This window comes from Anarhichas minor, unplaced genomic scaffold, assembly GCF_050575085.1.
Source record: "Anarhichas minor isolate MPS153535 unplaced genomic scaffold, ASM5057508v1 ptg000014l, whole genome shotgun sequence".
In the NCBI taxonomy this organism is placed as follows: Eukaryota; Metazoa; Chordata; class Actinopteri; order Perciformes; family Anarhichadidae; genus Anarhichas; species Anarhichas minor.
In genome coordinates this window covers 6,587,028-6,615,025 of record NW_027466460.1, presented here as the reverse complement: position 1 = coordinate 6,615,025, position 27,998 = coordinate 6,587,028, and the positions used below count along the sequence as shown (strand labels likewise).

Sequence of the window (27,998 nt, the reverse complement as noted above, 5' to 3'; positions counted from 1 at the left end):
GAGATGTAAAACAAACAAGGGCATTTTAACTCCGCCTCAGTGCATTTTTTATATATATATATATATATATATATATATATATATATATATTTCACCACGACTCATAGCTGATATGGTTACAGAGCAGTACAGTGCTTGCACCCTCACTGATTCATCAGTGCCTGGATCCGCATTCATTTAATAACTCATTCATCCATTCATTTGTTTGCTTCAATAATAACAATTCAGTCTCATAATTTGTTTTGATATCTTTTTAGGATATGGAGGCAGATGTTGCATCTGGGTTGCACAACATCTATTGAAATTGCAAGGACTGCATTGAATAAGCTTGCGTTTGGCATCAAAAAATCAATTTGGTGTGAAGTGAGTTTGCAAAGGGAGGGCACTGGCTGAATAGCCAGCCCGCTCAGATGGGCCATAAGAGACCATGTGGACTCCATTCCGTGTTGCTAATCCATTATATATGCAATGCAGATCCAACAACACAAAGACCATGGTTTAATCAGGTTGTATAGTGCACACGTTCAGCAAGAGAGTGGATGTCAGTGGACAAAAAAATGGTCAGAAATTATAAATAATGGTATTCAACACACTGACAAAACATGGTTTTAATTAGAACCTGGTTCAAAATAAAAAGTACTTTTGAATTTGTTATCATGTCATTATGTTTATTAATGTGTTTATATCCCTGCTCAAACAGCACATCATGTACACTGTTTATTATATCAAACAGAGACAGACCGCTGGAACCCACTTTAGACCGTAGTCCTCTATACAGCACGGACTAGCGGAGAGGAGGCATTAGTTATGCCCACAAAGGTAAATGCAGAGACTCATATGTAAATGCAATAACACAATAAGCAACTTAAAAGTTAGAAAACAATGGCAACCTAACAACATCTGTGCCCCAGTAAAGACATAATTATTTTGTTAACACGTATACATATAGATCTAAGTGCTGCAGTGGTACATGCATGTATTCATATTCATTCATTCTCAGTTTTGGATGATTTGATGTTCGAGTACTTTTTGTATGGTGCAGTGTTCCATCACAATTGCCCAGAGAGTGAGGCTGAATCAGGCATTCTGCCAGTGTCAACACTGAACCAGATGACTGACTTCCATCTAATGGAAGCATCGCTTTCAAAACAAACTCAATATGCACCACCCCTCTGGGACCACCTCCGTACACAAAATAAATAGCTGCCGAAAATCTACAGGGATAAAATGCAGGGCCCCTTTCCATTGAATCCATAGTCTGATAGGTTGTATATTTCTTTACTTTAGACTTGGCCCCAGCATGGGAGATTGATATCCACTGAATATAATAGAGGCAAGATAAGCTATTTAAAATCCCTGTAAGGGTTGTCTAAATAAGTAACCAAATGGGATTTATGACAATCCCACAACTTTGACTCAATAATTCATAGCATTGACTCTGAATTGTGCATGAGATAATATTCAACAACTCCCAGTATGTGTTAGGTGTATGAGAGGAATCATTAACTGTCAACACGCTGACTATAAGTCTTATGCATCAGTTGGTCCAAACTGCCTGTCCTCTAATGTTTATGTTTAAGGGAAGTGATCCAACAACACTTGCCTATTTGGTGCATCTTTTTTAGAATGTCATCCAAACTCTACCTCAACCAAAGCCTGGAGGAAGAAACTTTCAAATCAATTATATAGTAAAAGATTTGGGTAAATTAACACACATTCAGACAAAATGACAATGTACTACGACAATTGATTCAATGTCTTGATGGCATCCCCAGCTAAAACCAGATTTAATAAAATAATCACAATTCTTTAACATTGTGATGTTTGAACTGCACCTTTTAACAGATATTAATGTGTTTGCTAATCAGCCTAATTTAAATTAGCCCCCTGGATTTAAAACACTAACATACTTCTGAGCAAGATGAAGGCCTATTACTAGTGCACACTCCTTATCTCATATTTTGCTAATACAGCACTTCCATTTGAAATGACTATAACTATAACTCCCTAACCCCAAGGAATAATAACGACTATGTCTATGTAGCCCCTTTTGCACGTGCACTGCAACCCTGAACTTATCTAGTCACCCGTAAAAGGCGTCTTATGTGAGAACTCAAATGCCAGAATCAGTCGGACCGGAACTTAGACTTAACCCGGCCAGCTCCCTGATACAAAGTCTGTGTAATGTCAGATTGCGCCCATGTGTGAATAGAGCTGGTTATTGTTCAGAGAATTCACAGTAAGCGAGATGGGCGTATTGATGATGTTTCTATCGCGCGGCTTGCACAAAACCAGAAGAATAGAAGCAGCTGAGGGTGAAGACGAAGAATCATTTACACAAAGATGTCACCCACAAATGTGAAACTGGAAAGACGAAGAGATTCAGGGACTTCTGTCGGTGAAGGCTATCACACGTGCCAGAATTGTCAGACAAATTCAAGGAATGGCAAGAGTCTCGGTTATTTATGACAAAATTATGAACCGGCTATGTGACTGAGGTGTTTTTGCGTCATGTCCTTCTTCAAGCATGCTCTACTCACAGTATGTCAGCGCATGTGCTCAATACGTGAAAGGAAAACAGAGGACAATATTTTGACCTGATTATCTGGAAATTGTCCGGAACTCATATGAGAAAACGGCTTGTGTCTGCGGCAAAAACACATATTAGATAGCTGCAAAACACTTTGTATACCCGTATGTACCTCTATATGCCATAATGTAAGAAATGCAAATTAATGTAATAATATAATGTATTAAATCAGCCACAGGGAAACATCAAAGACGACCCAACAGCATGCTCTACCTGCATGTACATCGGTAAATGGCTTTCTCTTTGATTGAAAACTATAATGAACAGCTGTATGTTTTTACTAAATTCCATTAGGTCACCTCCTTTGTCAAACTTCCATTACAACTGGCAGGTGCGACCAAGCATGACATTGAAACTCTTAAGTACAAGGCCCGCAATGTGCTTATCAAACAGCAAAGAATTGATCATACAGCCCGACTCCTGCACTTCTCATTAAACCAGCCATAAACAGACTGTAACCAGAGTGAGTTGTAGTAACCCCCCCCCCCCCCCCCCGCCACACACACACACACACACACATTAGCATATACCATGTTATTAAAATCCAGGGTAGTGAATAAATCTGATTCATTTTCCAAACAAAAACCTGACAAACTTCGGCCCTTATTTCATTCTTAATGTCTTCTTGCTCTTAATTTGTAACTCTTCAATGCACATTTCCAATGGATACACTGATCAGTATTACATTATTGTTATGATACAACTTTTCAGGTTATAACAAGATGTTTTCATGTTATACCAAGATACTTTATAAAGAAGGAAGGTACTCTGGAGGTAGTGTCCTCCATTTTTCCTTCTGTTCAGCTCCATGCATTTCAAAATTTGTCTTAGTGTGCGCATACATATCATCCACTGTGCTCAATAACAGCAGAATCTCGCCATGTCACAACCCAAGCATGAAGGAGAACCAAATCTTGTAAATGAGCCATATTCCAAGAAAAATGTATCTTGTTATAAACATCTTGTTATAATAATAAACGTTTCACTGTTTACCATGATACTGATCCGTTTTTCTTGTTCTGCCGTGGCAGCAGTACACTTTAGTAGACACTGAATTAGGACACAATTGTGAAAAATGATCAATTAGGGTTCACTAGCTAAGTATAAATAGTTGCATAGGCTGGGTGATATGTTTGTTAATGGATGCTGGCACTAGGATTGATGTCAGCTCCAGAACCACGGTCCCTACAACACAACAACAAAGTTACTATAAAGCTGCTTACAACAGATAGTAAGCATCATTCATTTAGTGATGGTCAGTGTTTCAACAAATGCTTCTTACTGCACCAATATACAATTGTGTTTGTTGTGAAACATAATGCTACGATAATGGGCTTTCTAATTTGTAAAACTTATCATCCCCACATTAATGTTTGCATGCTAACGTATTAGCTTGTATCTTTAAAGCAGCATGGGTGGCAACAATGGGGTGTTCTCAGAACACTTTGAATAAGTGGGAACCTTGCTGTGAGAGGACAAATGGGTTTGTCTTGGCCAATATTCAAGATCCAACAATATTCAAAATGACAGTAGTGTAGCAATCTTTAAAGTCAGATCCTTAAGTTCCTTAACTGCAACACTAAAACATCTGCCCGTGTTCGTAATTAGAGGAAATGACTGCAACTATTAGTAACTAAGAACATCTAACTAAGAACTGGGGATTGAGAAAAGAACCATAGGAGAGGTTGTTTTTATTTCCCCATGTTAACAGTGACTTTTACCTTTATTGTATTTTCTGTGCAGTTTAATTAAGAATATCAAGACAAAATCCTTTGCATCTCCGAGGATTGCAGAAAGATGATGAGCTCAGCTGTAAGGCTGAGCCCTAAAGCTCTCTTGAAAACATGTGGATTTGACGACTGAAGATATCTGGCTTTTAAATCTAGAGGCAACTATATTTCTCGATTCTCCCGAAATAATTCTTCAAAAACTAAAGTAAACTTCACAAGAAAACAACCCAAAATGCTGCCTGCTGCAGGAATTCAAAAGCACTTCACTCATACTGCTCAAGTCCCCCATGTGTAGAAATGTTATGTGATTAAAGCATCTTTCAAATTATTCCAAAGGCAGAATTTTTTGGAGAAAAGGAAACCATCCCTGAGGAAATTGGTGCAGTATACGAGTTGCTTCAAATCCACATCTCTGAGAGATACATTCAGATTGAAGAAGTTGTGCAATATACTTTTTAAGACATTTGTGATCAATGCTTTGAGTGTCTGGTCATAATGATGGCTCACAATCATCACACAGTGAGTGTGCATGCTTGTGAACAGAATACAAATAAGCATTCAGGAATTACACTCGTCTGTAAAAATGTTGGCCAAAACTCCCAATAGCTCTGTTTTTTCTGTCTATGTTTTAACTCGTGCATGGCGCAATAACAGTTTTCTAAATAATAAACAAATTGATAAATGCTTCATATAATGGCACACTGCATCTTAAGACATGGATGGATGAATGAATGAATAAACAGATGAACTGAAAAACACACCTGTTAATGTGATTACAGAGTTCACGTTCAAACAGCACATGTGGGAAACATGAAACGGAACCAAAACAATTTGCAATTTCCGTCAATATTCTCAGTCATATTCAACCCAAAGGTGTTTTTTTTTATCTGGGTCCAGTGAATGGAAAAATAGTGGTCGCTATTGACGGAGGTTTGGCTATCTAGCGGGTTTGTGCAGGATGTCCCAAGTTATGCTGTTGAAGATTCTCTCTGAACAATCAGCAGTCTGCAGTGTTTGGATTCCACCTCAAAGTATCGCCCCCCCCCCCCGCTCGCTTGGAACTTCGACGGAGGTGGTCCCAAAATGAGTACCAGGTACTATTCACAACTTTTGCTAATGGAGAACTAAAAGAAGAGCGAGTCGAGCTGAATAGAGCTGGCCGCCCCATGCAGTGGAAATGCAGCATAACTCTATCTAACCCATTACCAGATGAAAAGCAACTTCAACAGTCTGCTGAACTGAAGTTGCTTTAATACTCCTACAGATTGTAGAAGATCAATATCAGTGCAGATCAAAGTGTTTTGGTTTAAAAGGACCTGCGTGAAATATAAAGTATTGAGCGTGTTTCCACTACCCCACATGCAAAACATAAGTCAAGGAACCACTACCTTCAGAAAGATCACATGAATGAAAAAGGTGTTGCCTCATCACACACAAAGAGGACTCAACCGTTCAATATCAAGAAGACATTACAAAATCACCAACTTGGAATTTCCACCAGTTTTTGCAAAATGGTGTTGCTTTATTAACAGTCTTTTAATTGTTCTCCTGAATGAATGTAGTGTGCATGTCCTCTGCGGTACACTAATCTAGTTTAACAGAAAAAAAAGTGACAAAATATGAAATTATATGCCACAAGATTATAAAGACATAGCATTTACAGTCCTTCAAAGATCAAATAATGGTATCCCTCCAAATATCAGAACAAGATGTCTTCCTCACAATTCATTGATGAGCACTGCTGTAAAAGGGGGGAACATGTGAGCAGGAGTGAATAAAATGTCCTTCACTGTGTACGACATAGGAGAGTTTCAATGGGTGGTCGCTGACAACTCCCTCAACTGAAATCCCAAACAATTGCATGTTCCACTTCTCTCATTACAAAACATGATGGATTTTTACTTTAACACTTGGAGCCAATCTGGTTCTATGATCTATGATTGCAATTTCATTGTAAAAAGGACAAAACTCAGACATTTTTAGAGTAGAGGGTGACAATTTCAATACGCCTAACCTTTTGAGTGCTGACAAGAGACATGTCGGGCAGCAACTGTGGCCTTTTTTAGTGCAAAGCCTTTACTCCGTCCTGTGGAATATTTAGTAGATTTTGACATTATATAACTGGATTTATTTAATTCAATCAAACGGTCCAAACAATCAATCAACCATTGCATCTATTCATTACTCCATCCATTGTTAGCTTCTGGAGACTCATTTGAAAATAGAAAAGGAGGAAACTTTTTCAGCAGGGTGCCGATTAGGAAATAAGACACGATTTGTCAAGCAGACAATGACGAGCTCTTTATGACAGCCTCACTGTTTTGGACGGTCTAATAAAGAGAGCTGATTTGAGAAGCATCGACCTGACATGGAATACGAAGATGAGAGTGTAATCCAAATGACAAAAGACAAATGACAAAATGCACAGATATTGACAAAAGCGCAAGGGAAGAAATTAAATTAGGCCCAAGAAAAGACCCACATCCTCCTCCTCCTCCTCCGCTTCATCATCATCATCAGTGCGTGTGTTAGAGAGAGAGGGCATGAGCGTAAAGTGTCTGGGACTGAATTATTTTCATTATCAATTGATCTGCCAATTACTTTCTTGATCAATTGATCGATAATTGTCTTTATAAAAATCACAGAAGATAGGTGACACCTTTAACCCTCTTAACCCAAAGCAGTGTATCATGGCGTTTCTTTCACTCCCGTCACATTTTTCCTTTTTTAGCATTTATTTTCATTGCAATATATAAGTCCTGCTTCCTCTATTGAAACAGCACAGTCATGACTAGAAGTAGAGATAGCTCAATAATGTATTTTGTGCTGTATAATACAGATACAATTACTAATTGACAATTGTTTTGTTTTTTTTAATTGGCAAAAAATGATATCTATATATCCAACATTTTCCCAAGTTGCCACAAGTGTTACCAATGTTGGGAAAAATGGAGGCTCCAAGTGCTATTTATATTTAACTTTTCAAATGTTTACAACCTCTGCTTACAGCCTCTCCTGTCCTTTCCTCAATACAGTGTGTTCAGCAGCCTGCAGTTCAGTCAAAGTTTCATGGAATTTTTGTCACTCAGCCGAGTCAATCGCAGCTTAATAGTAGCGCTGAGGAGTTTTTTACCGAATCTGGGTAAAGGAAAATTTTATTCAAGGCTAGCTTTTAAATGAGACAATGTTTCGGTTGCGTTCTGTGTTCGTCACACACGATATGTTCAAGCACCGCTGGAAAGATAGAAATCTGACGATTATCGTTTTGTTGTTTTACAGCTTCTGGCTCTGACAAACAGTGCAGTTTAAAGAAAACATACTTGTCCATCCCGCTGGTGGTTTTGGGGTTTAAAAGGTTAAATTCAGTCCAATAGCGAGCAAGTTTAATACATGATGAAGAAAATATTAAAATCATGTTCGCTGGAACCAGCAAAAAACTTGAAATAAAAAAAAAAGACCTATTGATAAACCATACAAATAGTTTAGGATACATTTCATTATAGAATAACTGCGTCAGCTCCAAGTCCATGTCTGTAATAATACAAAAGGAACATTGGCTACAAAAAAGTCCTTTCTTACTTACTAATGAGGCCAAATGACGTGTATATATTATACATATCATTATAACATCTTAGCATTCTGAATCACAGACCTATCACCACTATTGCAGTGATCATTCATATTCCACTATGGTGTCTTTAAAAATCCATTTTCCCGCGGCACATCTTCCATCTTCAAAAACCAACCCAATGACTGCTTTGATGTTAGCTAGTTCACAGGCTCTACTCCTACTACATGACCTAGCTCATGTGATGCCGTGAGGTAGAATCATGGACCGTTTACAGTCCCATAAAGGACTTCACATAATATTCAGAGTCCGCACAGGCAGAGCACAGATTGTCTCCACTGATCCTATTTAAATTGTTATTCCTAACTTAGAACACTGGGCATCAGAGTTTTCACAGCATGTCTAAAGTATTAAGCAGCCCGTGCATCAATTAACATAATAATTGGAAGGAAAGAGAAACGATGCGAAGCGCCGTTTAAAAGCTAAGGAGCCAGTTTGGCCGAGCCTCTGCAGCTCCAAACGAGGGTGGGTCATTTGTAACCGAGCCAGATCATCTGGTTATGATCCAGTTATCCTTGCACTGCTTCAGTGAGCACAATTGAGATGGCTCTGTTTATCAGTGATATTGCAACTGCATTGCATTTGCACTGTGCAGTCACGGTACCACTCACTTCTTTTTCTCACTCTCTGCTGCTTGTGCTGCATTTAGTGAGAGAGCATAGCACAATGAGATCAAATGGAATGTGGCTCCGTCTCTAGATGTGGAACTGTGAGGGAAGGGATGTGATCTCATCTACCACTCCTTTTTTATATATTTTTTTATTTACATTTTCTTGTCCAACATCGATCACTTCGAGCTTGACTTTAAGGTCAATATGGAGAATCAATAAGTCTCATAATATATCTCTCTCTTGCATTTACTGCAGCATTTCGTTTCGAGTTTTATTTATTTACGACTGTTTTCACCACAAACAATAAAAAATGTGCAGCTTCTCCCAGTTTGTTTTGCTTCAAGCATGAAGCATTTGTTATCACGATCTCAAATCTGGTGTGGCCCGTGTATTTGTGTCTTCTCACTCTCATTTCATTCCAGCATTTCCATTATAAATGTACGTTACAAAACATACATCTTTACTGCCAGAGAGTCAAATCACCTTTTATGTTTTCTTGTACCTTAATCGATGTGTTTGATGTACAATATGGTGGCTAGAAGAGTCATTATAGATCAATAACTAAGGTTAAAATAAAAGGTTAGAATAATTAAATTAAGATGGTAAGAATAGTGACACATTTAATGCTAATGCTATGTGACGTTGTATATGATTAGCTGACGATCATGATGAGTGAAGTCAATGCATTCTTTTAAAGAAACCAGCAACTTGAAAATCACAATATGTTTCAGTGAAATTGAACACACCGATATTCATAACATTTTTTGGCAGATTAGTGGTTGTAAGTGGGAGCATGACATCAGTCTCCCATCTCCTTCAAGATCTATTGAACAAGGCAGATCATAACTTTGATTTATTGTTTCAGCTGCATCCATATTTCATGACAAATCACTTTTTGAAGGCTTCCCTGGAGAGCCATTGCTTAGGATGTCTGCCGCTGTTTGGACAAGAACTGTAATAGAAAGGATGCGATTTATGGATGCATTCCCTGCAGACAAACAACCCATGGTACAACCACGTGGCTGAGTGCATTATTTTAGAACACCACCTATGTGTGATGTCAAGAGAAAAGAGGACGCTGGATGTTTGTCCAAGAAGATGTCGTCGATTGGTCAGAGGTGAGAAGGGGGCACTCAGAGCGCTATTATTTACTTCCAGCTGTTTACCCGTGACAGAGTGATTCAAGTGAAGGGGTTAATAACTTGGTGTGACCTCAGATCAACACTGACAGACCACTCAGTCTTGCTTACTTCACCGTTCTAAACTCAATTGTCCTTTCCAAAAGACAAAAACAGTGATTAGATCATTACTTGGAAATTCAAGGAAAGTACTTCTAACATCACGTCCACGTGTTATCATTATATAATTCTCTATACCAAAGTGAAAGTAATAAGTTTCATTCATTCATGTTTTCATGATTCATCCGTTTATGCCCCTGAATTTGCTAACAACTGACGAATAATTTGAGGCAAAGAAAGACTTCAAATAATCCTAAATTCAAAAGGCACAGTGGTGGCTCTGTCACAGCAAAAAGTCCAATGTCTCTTTGCGGATGCAGCCATGAAATGAAACAGTGTCAGTATATGAGAACATGACTGCAAAACAGAATAAAGGGATGTCTACAACCAGAGCCGTCATTCAGCTGACAGCTTTGTAAGTCATCAAGCAGGTGAATCCTCGTGCTAGTGTGGATTTTCTTTGAGGCGGTAGTTCACTGTGTGATTGTCATTGTTTGTTCGGAGAAGCAAGGAAGGCCAGAGAGAGTACACTAATATGGTACAGCACGAGACTCAAAAGCAGGGCTAGTTCATGCATGGAGATGCAAGAACAAGTGGTGAACACACACAACTGGAATTTCCATAAATACCAGCTACTAAAACGCACAGAACCGAACTACCATAAGCGCTAAACCGAAAAACAGCATCCACAAGGTTCCTCTGGCACAAAGACTCACCAGCCAACCCAGTCGCAACCAAACTACAACAAAGCCCACACCCACCAAGGCATGAGCTGCTGGAGCGCTTATGTTCCCCAAAGGTAACAAGCCAAGCTTCCAACAAATGACAGTTCACCACATCCATCCCTTAAATATTGACTTGCTTACCATATGAACCTACTGCACACTGTGCAGCAGCAGTCTTTTTTGTTTACATGCAACTGAAGTCGCATGTGCATGTCTGTAAGAATGTACATTGGCTCATAAGGAGTTACACGAAATTACAAAATGACGAATGCCTTTAATCAGCAGTAATGCACAAAAATAGGCCGCTATATAGTAAGAAAACCCCTTTTATTTCTCGTGACTTTGCCTCTCTAACTATGATTGAATTCTTTAATTAGTTTACATCAAAATACAATTCTTCTTGTGTTCAGGGAAGTCTGAGATGGGCTAGACGGGTTGTGCCCACTAATATTATCCAGAGGTGATCGTATGCATTAGTGTCAGTGTAGTTGATTGATTCTTTACGTCCGTCACACTGTAGCGGGATTGGTATTTGCATACCGTCTCTGATGTGCAGGATAAGCGTCATGTTTCCCAGCACTGAATTATGCATGCCTCATCATTACATAACATTGGCTCTGTACAGAGTTCAGTAAAAGACAATAATACATTGTTTGTACATTCAGTGGACATTTTTCTACTGCTTTTAAATTCAAGCATACATTCAACATGTATGCTTTTTTTCTGCATTTTTTCTGGTGCTGAATCTTGCCCCATGTTTATCAGAACCTCCAGCACAAAGAAAAAACCTTTATTCTACTTGAACTGTTTATGAACAGAGAGGATTTGGACACAATGTTATCGCATACATGCACTTTGTACCTGGAACTGTGCCTTTGTAGGACAATGAGAGTTTGATTTAGCCAAGTTGACTCATGTCTGGATGGAACTAACTGTCATCATTTAATTTGACATGTAGTTATCAAGTCCAAAGTGCTTTGACCAAACTGCCTAACTGAAATCAATTACCTTATTTTTAGTACTTTTAGGTAAATACCACAATAGTGAGAAACATTGCACAAATTGGTACTTAAAAACTGAAAATCCCTGAAGCAGGTTCTTTTTTCAGAGTGTGAATCAATTGAACAGTTGACAGAGCACAGACAAAGCCTGCATTTGTATCTCCCGCTAGTCGACGTGAAAGAGCTTGCGACTGTATTGCCTTAAAAGCACGCACCAGTAATCACAGCGTGATCTATTTGTTATTTCAGCCTTTTCCCTATCTGCTCTCAATACTTTTGTCAACTTGGGACTTTTACAAACGTTAACGCCTCTGCTCACTTCTTCTCTCTTGTTGAGTTCCCATTCACGGCAGATTTTATAATGAGTGCGGAAATTTCCATAGATGCTTTTCAAACCATAAATGAGGCTCGTCGGCAAAACAAAGCATCCCCTAACACATCGCCTTGGATGTACAAGGAGCCAAGAGGGGAGATGTTCAGTTGTCATTTGTGTACTAATCTCTACTAGAAAAGCTCTCCATGATTAGCTGATGGGCAACAAAATGCAAGAGAGCTAACAATATGAAACTTTCCCCATTGTTGAGATGTGTTTATTTTTAGCTGCCACAGAGCATCACTCACCTCCTTTAATATTTTTCTAAATGCCCAGCGGAAGCCTCCACATACTGCTTTGAGTCGTGCTTATTAATAGAATATTGTTTAATTGTGCATGATTTCCACAATTAAGAAGGTGAGACTTATTCATTTCACCCCAGAGCCAATAAGCACAATTCCAATTTAAGAAATAACAACAACACTTCACTTCACAATTGCTTACATTTGATGCCTCATATTGCTAATGAAGCCAGCGCTGCAATTAATGAGATAAGTAAAAGAGGCTTTTGATGAGGCTTGCATGTGTGACTGTGTCTGAGGGCCACGAGTGGGCACAAGCCATCTCTGAGAAGGCTACGGCCTTGAGGCGAGCAATCACCCACAAGGAGTTTCGATGAGAACGGCCCTCTTAAAGCCATTAATTAGTAGGTCACAAGAGCTGCAGCTTCCCCCTGACCCTCTGTCTGTTCCTCTCCCACTGCCCCTTGTCCCCCCCCCCCCCCCTCTTCATGTCTTGTGCCACTGGCTTCATACCTCTCCCGCTCTCTCACTCCCTTCTCGCTTTGCTTGTTTACCCACGGCCCTTGTTTGGCTGAAGGCTCTTTGGGTAAACCCAAGACTCTGGTCTATTCTCAGTGACAAGTCATATGGCATAAACAGAGCAGTGAGCTCCAGTCTCACGCATCAAATACTAAATAAAAAAATGTTTGTTTCGGATAAAAAGAATGCACTGAAATGAATGAAACTTAAGGTACAGCTATGAACATATCATATATATTACAAAGGAACAATAGAACCACAGTCTGAAATTGGTATAAGTATTATTTTTCTGGCAATAGCTCTCATATGCAAATGTTTAATACATTTGATGTGCTATTACAACTATGTACAGGGGTGGACAAAATAAAATACTTTGGGGATAAACTACAGCATCCCTGCTATACATGATTTTGTGTTGGAAGCTTCGAAAATGAATTTCTAGTTAAACTGTTAGTAATGCATCTGTTATGAATTACATTCGCATGCAACATCTATGCTGCCCATTTAACATCGGTTGCACCTTATTGGACATAAAGCTCACACTGTACATATCTGTAATAAATTCACTGCCAATGTTTATTGCTAAATGTTTATTCACAATGGCAACGCATCGGTTAACGTAAGGGAACTAAAACCAAATTGAAGAGGCTAGAGAAAGAGTGAGACAATGGTTGCGTAATACAAATATCACACAGAACATTGTGCAAACCTGAGCCACTGGTGTTGACACTACACATCCATCAAATCCTTTGACCTTCACACCATTGCTTTTTTCTGTATTATGTGAATGTTGCACAACACCCTGAATAACGAATGATGAACACAGGACTAGTGTCAACCACTGATCCACACTGCATCCCTGATCATATTTCTGTATCTGAAATGCATTCATTTTGACACAATTATCGTTTGTGAGGTTTCCTTTGCTAATCTATTGTTCAAGGTAAAAGGTTCATATGTAAATACATGCACAAAGCAAACCTGTCCCCTTATAGGGTTTGCTTAATCCTATATAGTCCAAATGCACTCCGGTGCTTCATTCCCACAGGGCAGAATAATATATGTCCCTCTGTATCTGCCTGCGTGGTGGCATGTTCGCAACACAACAGCTTTTGGCATGGATACAGAGAGAGAGAGAGAGGGGAAACAGGCATGATAACAGCATTAAGTGAGGAAACTGGATTTACAGGCAATGTAAACCAAGAGAGCTCTTTCGTTTGGGGACTTTTGTAATTATAGTAATGTAAGTGTGAGTCTTCTGTAGTGGAGTTCTGAATAAAATGCACAAATAATTTGCCCTCACATTAATTTGTTGAATAAGGCTTGTGAACAAGGCTTGTGTTTTTTTCCAGTTTTTCAGAGGATTTGAAGATGTTACTTCATTTGCAACAATTATGCATGTAGTGGCTTGGAAATGACTGTCAACTAGGCTACAGCACATGTAGCCAAAGTGGATACTAGAAAAGTAAAAATGGATTCATGCTGTAAATAAGCAGGTTTGTTTTTTATAGGCAGAAAACAACCATTTCTAAAATCCTATTCATTATCTAATGCTTTCTTATGAATATATACTGTGTTTTCATACTGCTGCCACTACCCTGTGGACTAAACATCTGGATGTCATCAACTGCTATTCCATTCACCACTTAAGTTGGATGTTGCATTCATTATTGTCTAGATAGAAGGTACCTACACACCCATGTTTTCCTTTACAAAGCTTTACTCTTCAAGCTGCCAAGAATTTAAGATCCTTAGATTAATTCAAAGCTATAAAAATGACACCGCATCACAGCCCAGGTAGTTCCTTATACCATGCCACCCCAAGAGTGTACCTTCCATATGGAATAAATGACAGTGCAATTTAAAGTAAGAGACACATTTCATCTGTACGAGTTCATTGTTGTAATTTTTCATGTTTTTGTATATACTGTCTAATTATTGTGTGTGAGAGATTAATGCTTTTTTGTGACTGCACTGTCCTAGTTGTGATCTTGTATATATTTTAAGTCGTTTGTTGTCAGGTCTCTCTTGCAAAAAGATGTCACGGAGACGTGCTGAATATAAAGAGCCTAACAAAGCGTTGCTGCATAATGACGATTCTTTTACAGTAATTATCATAAAAGCTGGAATGCTAAACAACATAAAAGTGCATGAAATGCTGAGTTAGGATTTAGACGTTCGAATGTAAAGCTCTTAAAACGACACTCAGGACTTTTCAGTCAGGCCTTGTGGGGTAAACAGTCTTCTGTTGCCCATCATATGCCCATTTGGATTACAATTTTTTTTTAGAGTGCAGGCAAATCAAACATCTGTTGTTTTTTTTGTCAGATTGAAGTCAGCCTTCTTGTTGTGTTCACGGGATATATCCTCCTGTCTCTACTGTAAAAAGGCTATAAAAGCTTAGCACGCATTGATATTATTTGTATCAAATCAAAGAAAAGCTGTGGTGTGTGCTGAAGTCTGTTGAATGAGATTCACCTCGTGACACGTTTCTATGCTTATGCCGTGGTAAACTAGAGGCCCTCGAACTCTCCTGGGAGAAACAACGACTGCTCTACATCTTGCACTGATCCATCTCCATTACACGACGGACACGTATACAAAGTGATTAAGATTATGATTATACACAAAGAGATCTCCAATTTCCTGGAGGTGCAAAATAGGGCATTAAAAGATTAGAAGCATCAGTGTGAAGAAAGGACAACTAGCCTTGTTCTTTATTGGTATCATTTCCTGGAGAAGATACTTTGGCAAATTATCTCATTATCTCTGATATGTTGTGGTCTCTTTTTGTCTGTTCACCAATGTTGGATGTGTCACCGCAGCATTACTGTTGCACTGTAAATAAATCATTTCAATTGAGAGGTTCTTTCATTGGTTTTTATGAACTTCTCGAACATGCTGGTTGAATGGAGAATGTGAAGCCGCAGTTGAAAGCAAAGTAAAGTGTACATATCAAAATGGAGGAGAGGCGATTGTCCGGTTTCTATACGGTTTTGGCTGGTGACATGTGGACACATTCAACCTGACTGTGTGTGCATACGGTATGTTTGCCATGAGTGAGTGGCTATGTTTACATGCACACTAAAATAAAAACTCTAAAATGCAAAAGTGTGAGTGCTGCCTTTAGCGGAACTTTGCACTGTGAGGATATGAGAGCAACCATTGCAGAACAAGTGCAAGAACAGTGAACAGATCAGCTCACTCTGTGAGAGGAATACATCATTGTGAGGCAGTTAGATTGACCAAAAAAAGACATCCTCAAAATATAAGTGATGCCACTTCCACCTCTCAGACATGCATAGGGCAGGAATGCTATTGATTCTAAACAAATGGCACGCTTCACTGTCAGATTTTTAAAAGTACAGTTTGTAGGAATTGTGTTAAATGGGGATGAAATTAATTATATATTTTGAATTGACATCAACCAATCCGATCTCATGCAGCTATGTGTCAAAGGGCACCACACAAGGCACACGTGTATGGTTTCATCATTTATATTTCATTGTGAAGCGGAAAACTGTAATTTGCTTGAAACTAGAGCATGTACCTGTTCACCAACAATGAAAAAATTTAAAAAAGTAAAAAGTGTTATCCTTATCCAGTAACATTCAGAATTTAAGTGTCTTGTTAGTAAGATGTAAGCAATGCAAAAGAAAATGTTGAGGTTGATCCATTTCTAATACATTGCTGGATGTTGTGTTAACTAACACAACAAATGTTTACTATCTGACACGATATTTGGCAAATATAAGGGGCTAAAGGGAGTGAAAAAGGATGATCAATTGGATATGATTTCACGTCCAATGACGGATCTTTAAACATACTGATTGTGTTAAAATTGCAACCGTTTGTGTAAACAGCAACAAACTTAAGCAGAAACTGTTTTGATTTATAGAAACGTGCAAATCAATGCAATACGTGTGATTAAGTGCGGATTGAAAAAACAATTCTTGGGTTGCAAATTTGAAAATTCCTGGAGGGACTGTTTCAATTTCAACAGCAGCCTGGAGAGTTCTCTTGTCCTACTTACGGCCAAGCTCACTGGCGTTGTGAGCTGTGCCTCAGACTGTTTCTGGAGTTTCACTGTGCTGCGAGCCAAGGCACTTGTAAGGTTAAAATATCTGACAGCTCCAGTTTCACTGACAACACACATCCTCGGGCGGATTTTCACATACTTAGTGTTGGGAATCTTCACATGCTCCATTTATGTTGATCATACATGATTACACTTGGTTAAGTTATGCCTCCATGGATGAGCACAAAGTGAAGGGGATAGAGGTTGTTCAGAAAAGTGGGAGCGATGAAAAGAAAAGATGTAGGTGGGCAAAGTGAATATTGAAAAAAATATAGCTTAATGGTATATGCATGTGCTTTGTGTGTGTGTGTGTGTGTGTGTGGGGGGGTGTTACGTGAATGTTTAGCCTAAAGAATAACAGAGTGCCTGAAATTCAATAATCACAGTATTCTGTAGTTCCAAATACTGCATAAACACAGGTATTTTTTTGTTATTATAAGTAAAAAAAAAAAAACTTATGTCAACAATTAAAGATGCTACATTTGAAAGTCAAATTTAAATGAATATAGCCGCAAAGGACAATTTGCTATTTAAAGATATAGTGACGTAATGTCTACCTGAGCAGATAATTAAGTCACTCTCCGTCTGTTTGTGTTGTAATCTGAGCTTCTCTGTGCTTTGTTCACGTAGCCGGGCATGTTAGTGCATGTGATTCCCAGTGTGTAACCCCTCTGGCTCGATAATCCCCAACACGCTGCACTGCGCTCATAACGCTGTCCTGAACCACCGTGTCGTCGCAGAAGCGTAATGCCCACCCTCCAATTCCCCACTGTTAGCTCTGCCAGCACTGCTACCTTTGTTTGCACCACCAGCGTGTTGAGAGCCGAGGGGAGGCAATCCCTCAATCATAGATAGGCTCTGAATTTGTGATTAAGCACATTCAACATTTTTTATTGAAGGACAGTTAAATAACGCAGATCACCAAATTTCACCAAACTATGAAAGAAACTGATCAAAGTTGTTTCAATAATTGTTACATGAACCCTCTCTGAAATACAAGGTCCTGTATTGTCCTGTGCAAATTAACTTTAGCTTATTGTTTTCTCTCTATGTCTTGCTTGTGTGTGTGTTTGTGTAGGTTCATGGTTCAAACGAGGGGAAAATAGAGGGGGAAAAAGGCGGAGCCACAGGTAAAAATCCACTAAGGGCAGCATTACCACACACTAAAAGATTAACAGCAGAAGACTCCAATTCTGGCCTGATTTTACAAATCCTCTCATGCAAATTAGGTCATCACCATTTCAGTATTCTCTGAGGACAGGAAGGCACTTCGAAAAACAGCATCAGGTGGAGGGAATAAGAAAAAGGAGGACTTGTTACTGTGCTTAACTTGAGATAAGGAAAACTGCAGGGAAAGAAAGAAAATCGTAAAAGCTACATTGGACCTCACACTGTTTCGAAAAACACACACACACACACCCCCCCCACAATTTGCACACAGACATGAAATTTAATTAAAACTAGACCCCAGGTGAAGCAGTTATGGCTTTACAAAGTGTGCCTATCAGACCCAATCAGGCCAATAAGTGCAGTTTTGTAATGCCAGAAGACAGTGCCAAATTGTATCCTGGCTGGAGGGCAAGGGCCTGCAACATGGTTCACAAACGTGAAATATATTCTAAATAATATATATATATGCACCTATATTCAATTAATATGAGTTGCAGTCCAAGACTTTGCCTGAGTAATGTCCAGGACGGACTTAGTCGCTGCAGTATTCCTACACTTAAATCTATGACAGATGGAGCAAGAGAGCACACTACCCTTTTTGAACAATTTATTAAGCCTCCCATTAAACTAGACGACCGTCTGTGTACAGCCAGTGCCTCGTAATAAGACACATCAGGTACATGAAATATGTACTGTGAAACTTAATTTCAGCAAAATGTACTGTGGAAGTTTTGAAAAGGTCCAAATGTTAAATTGTGCCTACTGGTTGGGCAACATATGGTCAATATGAATATGAATCATTATCCTGTAATCGCGCCCATTCACACCAGGCATTTAGTCTGTGCTTAGTAGCAGACCTGCGGCGTCATTAAAGTTGGGTGCACATATTTTGTGAGGTAGCACTTCTTCAAAAAATGTATAATAGATACATTTGCTCTTGTGTGTCCACATATGCATGTATTTAGAACCACTGTGTTTTTCACCTGCTCTCCTGTTCATATCTATTTTTTTGGTGTTTTTATGCAGTATATCCATTTGGGTGGGTTAGGGTTAGCAGTGCCTCAACCCAATTATTTTTTTAAAGCTGCTCCTATTCTTTCTCAGAAGCTCAATTGTTTCACAAGTCGCCTTACATTCAGGATACTCTGTCTTTTTAAAGGACATTGTCTATGTAAGGCCAATTGAGGGTGTTTCCTTATGCAAATTAGCCTTTTTCTGCACAAGCAGATGGTTGTAGAACAGGTAGAATTTATCATTGTTCACTGCATACAGGTGTGCATGCATTATATATGTTTGATTTATACCAACATACTTACTTGTGTATACAGGCAAGTTTTAAACACCGATATAGAACTTGCATGCTTTGAAAAATGAGGCCCTTGTTACGAGGATGTCTATTTTTAGCGCCAAAGACCCAAAAAACCTCATCTAACACCAAGCTCACTTTCATGCAGCTCCTTAACAAACAGCATAGAATATGCAAGGTCAGTAACATACCAGCATGTTGCAGTGAAGCTTGTGCTAATATTTATGTTGCCATAAAAAAGTATGCCTGATGGTAGCCTCAACATCTCAACACTACCTTCAATTTAGGAGAATTAGAATGTGGATTTTTGAAGAAGGCCCAAATGGAGGCAGAACTAAAATTGAATATGGGATTAGCTCAATCTGGGAACTGTCTTGTTGATCATAAAGTAGCCTCAGTTCCATTGGAAAACTTCAACAACAAACTGGAATTTCAGTAGTTTTATTGAGATCAACTTTGCCTACTACGCCACATAGAGCTAGAGAAAGCTATTTATTAATATGTATATAGGCTATTTAAATGAAAGTCAAAATCATAAAAAGTATATCATATTGCAAACATGTTTTATTTACGGTCAACTCATGTTTTCTTTGAAATGAAAAGATTCAATTTCTGTTACGTGCCATATTTATCAATATGTTAAGTTCAGTTGTGTACTGCACTTAAACTAAATAATGGGTCTCTGGAGGTTTTCAAATGAATGTGGGAGCTTTTGATTGGTGAGAAGCTACTAAGCAGGCAACAGTACTGTCGAAAATGTTTTTCATTTATAAATAACTTCTTAGAAGCAACATAAAGCACAGGAATTAATCATTTTTGTGTAAGCGTACGAGACTGTAAGTGTGCATAAGTGTGAGCGTGTGGTAGGGCCCTCTGGAGAGACAATTTGCAGCAACAACCACACAAGGAGACCATGAGCTGGTAAGCTAGTGCACACGAGTGCAAGTTGTGTCTCTAAGATCTGTTTGAAACAATTTAAATGTTTTCATTTTGTTAAATGATAACCCTGTATTCGAAGAAACAAAGAAATACATCAATAATGACCAAGTTAAATATCCATGAAGAAAATCAAGTTGTTCAAAATCTACTAAAGAACAAATTCCAAAGCATCCTAATTCAGTGGCAGCAACAATTACAGTCAATTTGTGACCCATCAGTGTTGATTCATGTCAAGTTCCGTTCTAAACTTCCAATTGCATAGCAAAGAGAGGCCTGATACAACAGAAAATAACTAATTTTTCATGCCCACTCTTAGATACAAATGCAAGTGCTTTTTTGGCCTTTGAATAGAGAAATAAACCTAACAAAATCAATAATGCATTATAAAAGAACAGGCAATAACTGGGTGTATATGCTTTAACAGAACAACAATCTATATCTTTAAAAGGTCAGGGAGCTATAAAGCCTCCTCAAACAGCACGGCCCCCACCCATTCTTCCCTGACACGATAGTCACCCATATTTCCCCCGTACTTCAGGGAATTATCACACAGAAGCCATGAAAAAAGCATTTCAGACCTTTTCTCCGTCCAAGTAATCACTTTATTAGTGACACGAAGATGAGTTTGTGCTGTTATATGGATCCAGAGGGTGTAATGAAATTGGACTCTGCTGCAGAGTAACACTATAATAAAAATGAGAGGGAGGCAAAGAATCAATATGACACAAGCTCCATCTGTTTGTCGGTTTCATCGATGAACGTAATGAAGTCACTGGATACATTTTAAATTGATTAGTAATCGAAAATAAAAAATAAAGACAAAATTAAGAGAACATTTATTCACACCCTCTAACTAAATAGACCTAATTATTTAGAGATAATGTGAAAAATAAGTGTAGTGCCACATCCCTACTTACAACACTTGCTCATGCTGCTCCTTGTGACAGCGAACACAGAGAGAGAGAGACACTTTTGCATTGTTGCAAGAATCCTCTCTAACCATTTCCATTGTTTCAGGGTCTCCCTTGTTTTGGACCGGACCAATAGAAAGCTTAAAAGATAGCAGAGAGATAGTCGTACAATTACTATGGAATTCAGAGGGGTCTCAAGGCGTCTACACATCATCAAAAGCAGACAGTAGAACAGAAACTCAATACAAACGTCTGACGTGACGCCACAAAGGGCAGTCGGATGTTTCCCACGAGAAGGGGAATTGCTTTGTGTTTGGGGCACCAGTACATTTCACGAAGCGGCTCAATCACAGAGAGGAGAGAAGCGAGTGAGGGTAAAGGGATGTGACTGAACAGACAGAAAGAGAGATGCGTCTAAGTAAGATAGGAACAAGAGGAATAATGGATGCAAAAAACCTAATATGTGCCAGACCGCATGCCGATTTCTGTGCTTCTCTGCAAATTAGCTTTCCAAGACCCGGGTCAGAAATTCTGCCTGGAAAGTCCACAAATGCAAGAAGTTGATTAAACGTCACAATCCTTTGCAACTTTGCAGAAGTGGGGGATTAAAGAAACAGGGAAGAAAACACTGACAAGTGGGGATGCAACACTGCCATTTTATATTTTACTTTGTAATTTCCCATCCCAAAAGTCATACATTTTAGAATTCTAATTGTACATCTACACAGGGCACAGTAGAGCACCATGCTGACAACCTGTTTGAGATGTAGGCAAAATACACATTTGCTTTTAATGATACAATTTTGTAATTTCCACCAACTGATAGTGTGAAGAAAAATTTAAATACACTATTACTTTACTGTGGCTTCATCAAACCAGGCACATTTTGTTTTCAAAATCAGTAATGTGTGCAAAGTGGAGTGAGTGTTGTATGGTGTCCCTGACAGAGCGACAAAGATAAACGTATTTGATGAGCATACCGAGTTTGAACTGTGGGACACCTTCACTGGGAAATAAAGCTGTTAGTTACAGAGAGCAATAAGTTCAGCTCAATCACAAACAGTTTGAATTCATTTTCTTTTTTAAACATTGTTTAAAAGTGAGATAGATGACTCATTGTTCAGACATCCTTTGCAAACTAGATTATTGTGGCTAACGTGCAGAGACTATGCAGTTAGTGAGTCGTGGAACAATAAAGTCACTGCTCCACAATGACTCTTAAACTTTTTTTAAAGTTAAAATTTGATAAATTCCACATTCTGTATTTTAATTGAATGCAGACTCTAAGTACTTCCACCTTGATGAAGACAAAACCAACAGTATCAAAAAGATGTTCTTTGGAACTTGGATTACATGGCTGACAGGTTGGCGTTGAGGGTTTAAACACTAAGGTGGTCAGGTCCGCTGGCCCAAACACGGGGATGTGTAGCCTGACAAGTGGAGGATGACTAGAAGCTATTTCATCAATTGTTCTCACTGATACCAAAGCATTTGGCAGTAATAGTGGGGATAGCGTCGTAGTTGAAAAGCGTGTTATTAGGATAGAATGCACTACTGCTCGCTGCTACATGACACCCTCCATGACTAACTCCTTTTTCCTCAAAAACGGTTGTGGACCAATAGAGGGCTTATTTATGTTAAATGAGTGTCTGTTCGGCAATGACAACAGAACTGACGATAATGCCTAATTATTGTAAAAACATCAAGAGGAATCGGTATGCACAAGCCAGCATGTGCACGTATACATGGATTTGCACATGCACTCAGCATTGCACATCAAAGGCACAAAGGTCACACATCCACAGGGAAATTGTGGCTTGCACGCTTGATTTCCCAAAGCATTGAGCCTCCTGCATCCATAACCCTAACATATGTAGCGGTTAATACAGTTAGTGCACAGGTCTTTGCTTTCGTGTCTGCTCGCTTAATAATATTAGGGTTGATTCTATAGTTTGATCCAGCTATCAATGTCAATCATGTTAGCGGTGCTCAACACAGCAAGCCCTTGGAGGAGAGCGGAGGGAGGGGGAAAACACGAGAAGGGCAGGCAGCTTTCTAATGCAATATAGCTGCCATATCTGAGAGCTTTTTATTGCATTAATACGTTTCTGGATAATTCTATCTCATCTCCTAATATGAATTAGCCTAAAAAACCCAATTAAAGTCTCATTTATCTGATCACCTCAATCGGAGATGGTGACATGAGGGCGTTTTGATAGCCATGTGATAGTTACTTGCTTCCGCCTACAGAGGATTCCGTTTCTTTTCGAGCCACAGCGAAGCGTAATTGGAATGGAGAGCATGGCAGGCAGTATTCTCTGGGTGAAATTATAGCTACTGCTTGCATGATTGGTTAGCACACAGGCTAGACAAGAGCCGTATCGTGTTGTTTTCAGATGCACGAGGTGGTGTTACAAAGAGCATTTCATAGACTTTAGGGGGAAATAAACTTTGTAATGCAGTGTGAGGATCCAAACAATCATTAGGTCCAGTTTACATCAATGATTTAGTCCAAATGACCTTTGGATCAGTGGGGGTTTTCTTACAGATCTTGATAATCATAGTTTTGGGATTTTAAATTTGGCAGGCTTTTGACAAACACTGCAAAAATCATGCAGGATTAAATTGCTCAGATCAGCAAAACTGTATCCAATACAGAGGTTAAAGGAGTTAAAGGATAGACGCCTCTCAAAAATACTCACCAGTACCATTAAGACCATGTCAGTTCCTGCTAATGTGTATATATGAAACATTTGAATGCATGGCCCAAAAACGCCTCTCAGTTGTATGCCTCGGCCAACCAGTCAAGTAGTTCTGTACGTCCACGCCTGTCCAAAATATCATCACTACATCATTTTATCCAAACAGACATTTCTTTGAACATGTCAGAATTTGCATATCAAGTATTGAGTTACGGACAAAAATGTGTTTTGTGAGGTCATATTGACTTTTGCCCTCTAAACTCTAGTCAGTTCATCTTGAGTCCAAGTGCATGTTTGTGCCAAATGTGAAGAAATTCACCGAGGGCATTCCTGAGTTATTGTGTTCACAAGCATGTGAACATGATTTTTTAACATCACAATCAGCTCATCCTTGCACAGGAGTGTACACAAGGCATGTTTTTCTTCTTTCCTTCCATAATGAGTAAATTAACAGAAACAAAGAAGATATAGTTCAAATATCAAATGTATTATTTTTACATTTGTAATAGTTTTATTAAGTATTATTAAAACTTACATTTAGTCAACGTCCCCATATTGTTACATGCTATACTACTGATTTCCCAATCCAGAAAAGCCAGTGAGCCTTGATCATTATTTAAATATTTTTTTGTATTTCTCTACTAGATTTAAGAGGTTGGAACTGTGATTTGTGAGTTCATTATTGTGCACTTCACACTGAAACAGGACCTTGTTCCCATTTAAATCTGCACACAATTAGATGCTAAACTGTTTATTTTACCAATAACTGGTGATTTTCTTCTATTTAACTTTTGCTAAATAAATTAAATTAAGAAGTAAAGAGTGATCTTGGCCTTTTTCTGCCCCTTCAGTTGTCAGTCCGGTTGAACCATTGTACAGCATTTTCTTTGCAATGTACTAATAATGACTTGTTTTTCAAACTCTTCATACAAAATAACATCCATTTGTAGAGCTGGCGCAGAGGCGTCAAAATAAGCAGTACCTGCGAAACACAAATGAGTTTGCATTGTAAAAAACCTTAAGAAACACAACCTTGACCTTAATGACACGTGTATGCCTTATGTAAAGCACTTTGAGGAAATGTGCTTTACAAATAAACTTTCCTTGACTTAACTTGTTAACTGTTCATCTTCAAACTCGGCCTTCCGTTTGATCTCAACTACACTTCTGTAAGGTTTTGTAACTGTAACTTGCACGGTTGTGACGCACACACGCACGCACGCACACACACACACACACACACACACACACACACACACACACACACACACACACACACACACACACACACACACACACACACACACACACACACACACACACACACACACACACACACACACACACACACACACACACACACACACACACACACACACACACACACACACACACACACACACACACACACACACACACAGCGCTGCTTGTTTCATAGTTGGTGAGCTACAATTATTTTGTCTGAAGGCATTGAAAGAACATTCAAAAGAATGCAATCCAATATAACTGACTGGGAGCGGGGCTCGGCGATATTGCAGCATAAGAAGAGATAATCGTTACACCTTATGGGTTGTTTGGTGAATGTTTCACAGCAGGACGCCTGTTTGAGCTTTTGGTCATGGTGCTTCACTTTTCTCCAACTTGTTCTCAGACTGAATAGTAAGAATAAAGTAGTCTGTCGAGTCTCCAGAGGGCCTTAAATACACTTACAGTTTTTACCTGGGCCTTCTGGTCAATCTTCTTCAGGGGCTATGTCTGTGAGCCAGCCTTCAATGGCTGAGCAGGCCACGTTGTTCAAAGTGAGTGGTTTGTGCACAGTGGGATTGCAGCTTGTCGTGTGGCGCATTAGTTGTTGACAGATGGGAGGGAGGGCATGGAACGCTGTGGGGAACCAATGATTTATTGCCTGGCCTGGGACACTTAACGGGGTGTAAGTGCTGAGTCTGGAAGGACCATGATGTGAGGACAATTGGAAAAAATAAAGAGGAATAAACAAAGGGAATAACTGAAAAGAGAGAGGAGGTACTGCAAACGTGCTCTCTAATCATTAAATGAAGATTTTGATGAACTCTGACATTAAAACCAGTACCAAATGAATACCATGTGGCAACATTTACATGGTTGTAACAAGGACATAATATGTTTCTCTTAGAATAATAAGGGAACATCTAGGGCCTACTAGTGAGGATAAGAAATGGACAGGAACACACACATCATTGATTGTTGAATGCTATTTGTATTTAACACCCTGGATCTTGGTGGATTTCCTCCTTCGAGTGGATACTCGCTGCACACATCTCTACTGGTGTGCTGTATATTGCTTATTGGTTAAACTCTGCTGTGCCATTCCTTTAACAATGACCTTTTTAAATAGGAGTTTATGAACTTAATATATTTCCAGCAGTGAGATCTGGCCATCATTGTACATTTGTACGCTGTTAATTATTGTCATAAGTTTGAGCTATGGCTTGTGGCAGATCTTTAAACTCCAGATGGCAGAAAGTATATTTTTAGAAAATAATACGAAGAGAAAAATGAACAGAAGAAGAAAAAGTATAGATTAAGTACACTCTGGGGGAAACAAACAGGAGGAATGTGAGTGAAAAAGATGCAGACTGAAACCAAATAAACATCCTTTTCCTTCTTTTCCTTTTTGTGTTACCTTCCCACCACTCAAAGGTCAGAGACAAGATCTACGTTTATATTGTTTTTCAGAAGCGACAACAGATGTTTAAGCGGCCCAAATCCCTAATGTCTACCCAACCACCATTTACATCTACCATTTGGCCAAATGAAGTAAAAGAATATAGACATCTGACTTTCTTTAACACCCTTGATTAGCATGATCTGTCTCTGCAATCACACTAGATACATTATTATACTAATAATTCAGCGTTAAAGCTATTCCAATGATGCACTCTCTCAAGGCTACAATTATACCACTAAGCTACTTGTGGGCTATTGTATGTTTTCTTATTACAGCATTTCTAGATAAACATTTCTAAAGAAACGTATCACTTGACAATGACACAAGCGATAGTTTAGATCCAAACATAGAAGACACGGACTTAAATTGTGACCTACAGTAATACCTAGTCCCCTGTGAGAGAACCTATCACTGCCGTCATTTCTGATGGCCCCCCACACAGCCAATTAGCCTTAGAAAACCCTGTCAAGGTAAATTCAGCCTCCTTGCATCTGTTACAGCTGTGCCCTTCAGCCAGCTTAGGGTGATGGACAGTGGAGCACATCGGCGGAGCGAGGGGACGGAAGAGGTATTGATCAGGTCTGTTTTGTTCAGCTTTGTTCTTCAAACTTTAGTGACACTGAGATCATGTTGCAGTGTAAACACAAGAATGATTAAAAACCCGAGCAGGCTTGTTCTGTGTTTTGTGGCGGTACCTTGGCAGTGTCGGGTTTTGTTCGGTACAAATTCATTGTGAGGAGGTTTCTAGACAATGAGGAGAGACAGTGTGGGCAACTGCTGACTGTGTGTGGTTTATCTCAACAGACTGACGCTTCCCATCTGAGACGAGATGGTCTCAGATGAGAAGAGGAGTTTTACACAACCACAGGGCCTGACTCATGAATTGTAACAGGCAGATGTTATCTTTACTTGTGCCTAAACAAAAAAAAAAAATTAAGAAAGCTTTTTAGGGGTTCATTAATATTTCCTCTTCTACAAAACTTTCTTTTGTATCAACTAGCACCGTAGATTGTATCTTGATGCAATTCATTCGTGAACACAGGCAGTCAACTGTTATGTTGAGGAAAAAAAAAATTGTATTAAATACAACACATGCCCAACTGTTGGGAGAGGGGATTTCACTTCTCTCAACTCGACATCTAAACAGTTATTCTTTAATATACAAGTATATAATGGCCTTTTAGCCCAGGGGCTCACTATTGATCACGACTCACACCTTCCCTTCCAATGCTCAAAGTTCAGTATAGCTTTGGCTGCCCTCACTATCTCTCTCTTATAGTATTTCTCCAGACTCAAGTACCTTTATTTTCCCAAAAAAGACAATTGCAGGTCAAGAAGATATGATCTGATGTGGACTGCACAAGCAAACACACAAAGCTGAAACATTTTACAGTATGTGATCAGCCACTCCAATTGTTGATTGAGCATTCTACGTGGCAACTCCCAGAGGAGCTGTGTGAGCAAGAAGGCCATCAGTCTCTCCCTGATGATCATCCTACCTCACAATCCGTGTTTAGTTTGATGTGCC

At 39.1% G+C, this 27,998-nt stretch overlaps 1 protein-coding gene across 5 annotated transcripts in view; it reads right to left on the bottom strand.

The window, feature by feature from the left end:
• The window catches only part of ctnna2 (catenin (cadherin-associated protein), alpha 2), a 254,867-nt gene that overhangs the window by 167,497 nt on the left and 59,372 nt on the right, over nucleotides 1-27,998 (bottom strand). The window contains exon 7 of one of the 5 annotated variants that reach the window (XM_076091888.1): nucleotides 10,664-10,682. The exons of the other annotated variants lie outside the window; for them this stretch is intronic. Coding sequence (XP_075948003.1) covers nucleotides 10,664-10,682 — 19 coding nt within the window. The remainder of the gene's footprint in view (nucleotides 1-10,663; nucleotides 10,683-27,998) is intronic. 5 annotated transcript variants of the gene reach the window in all.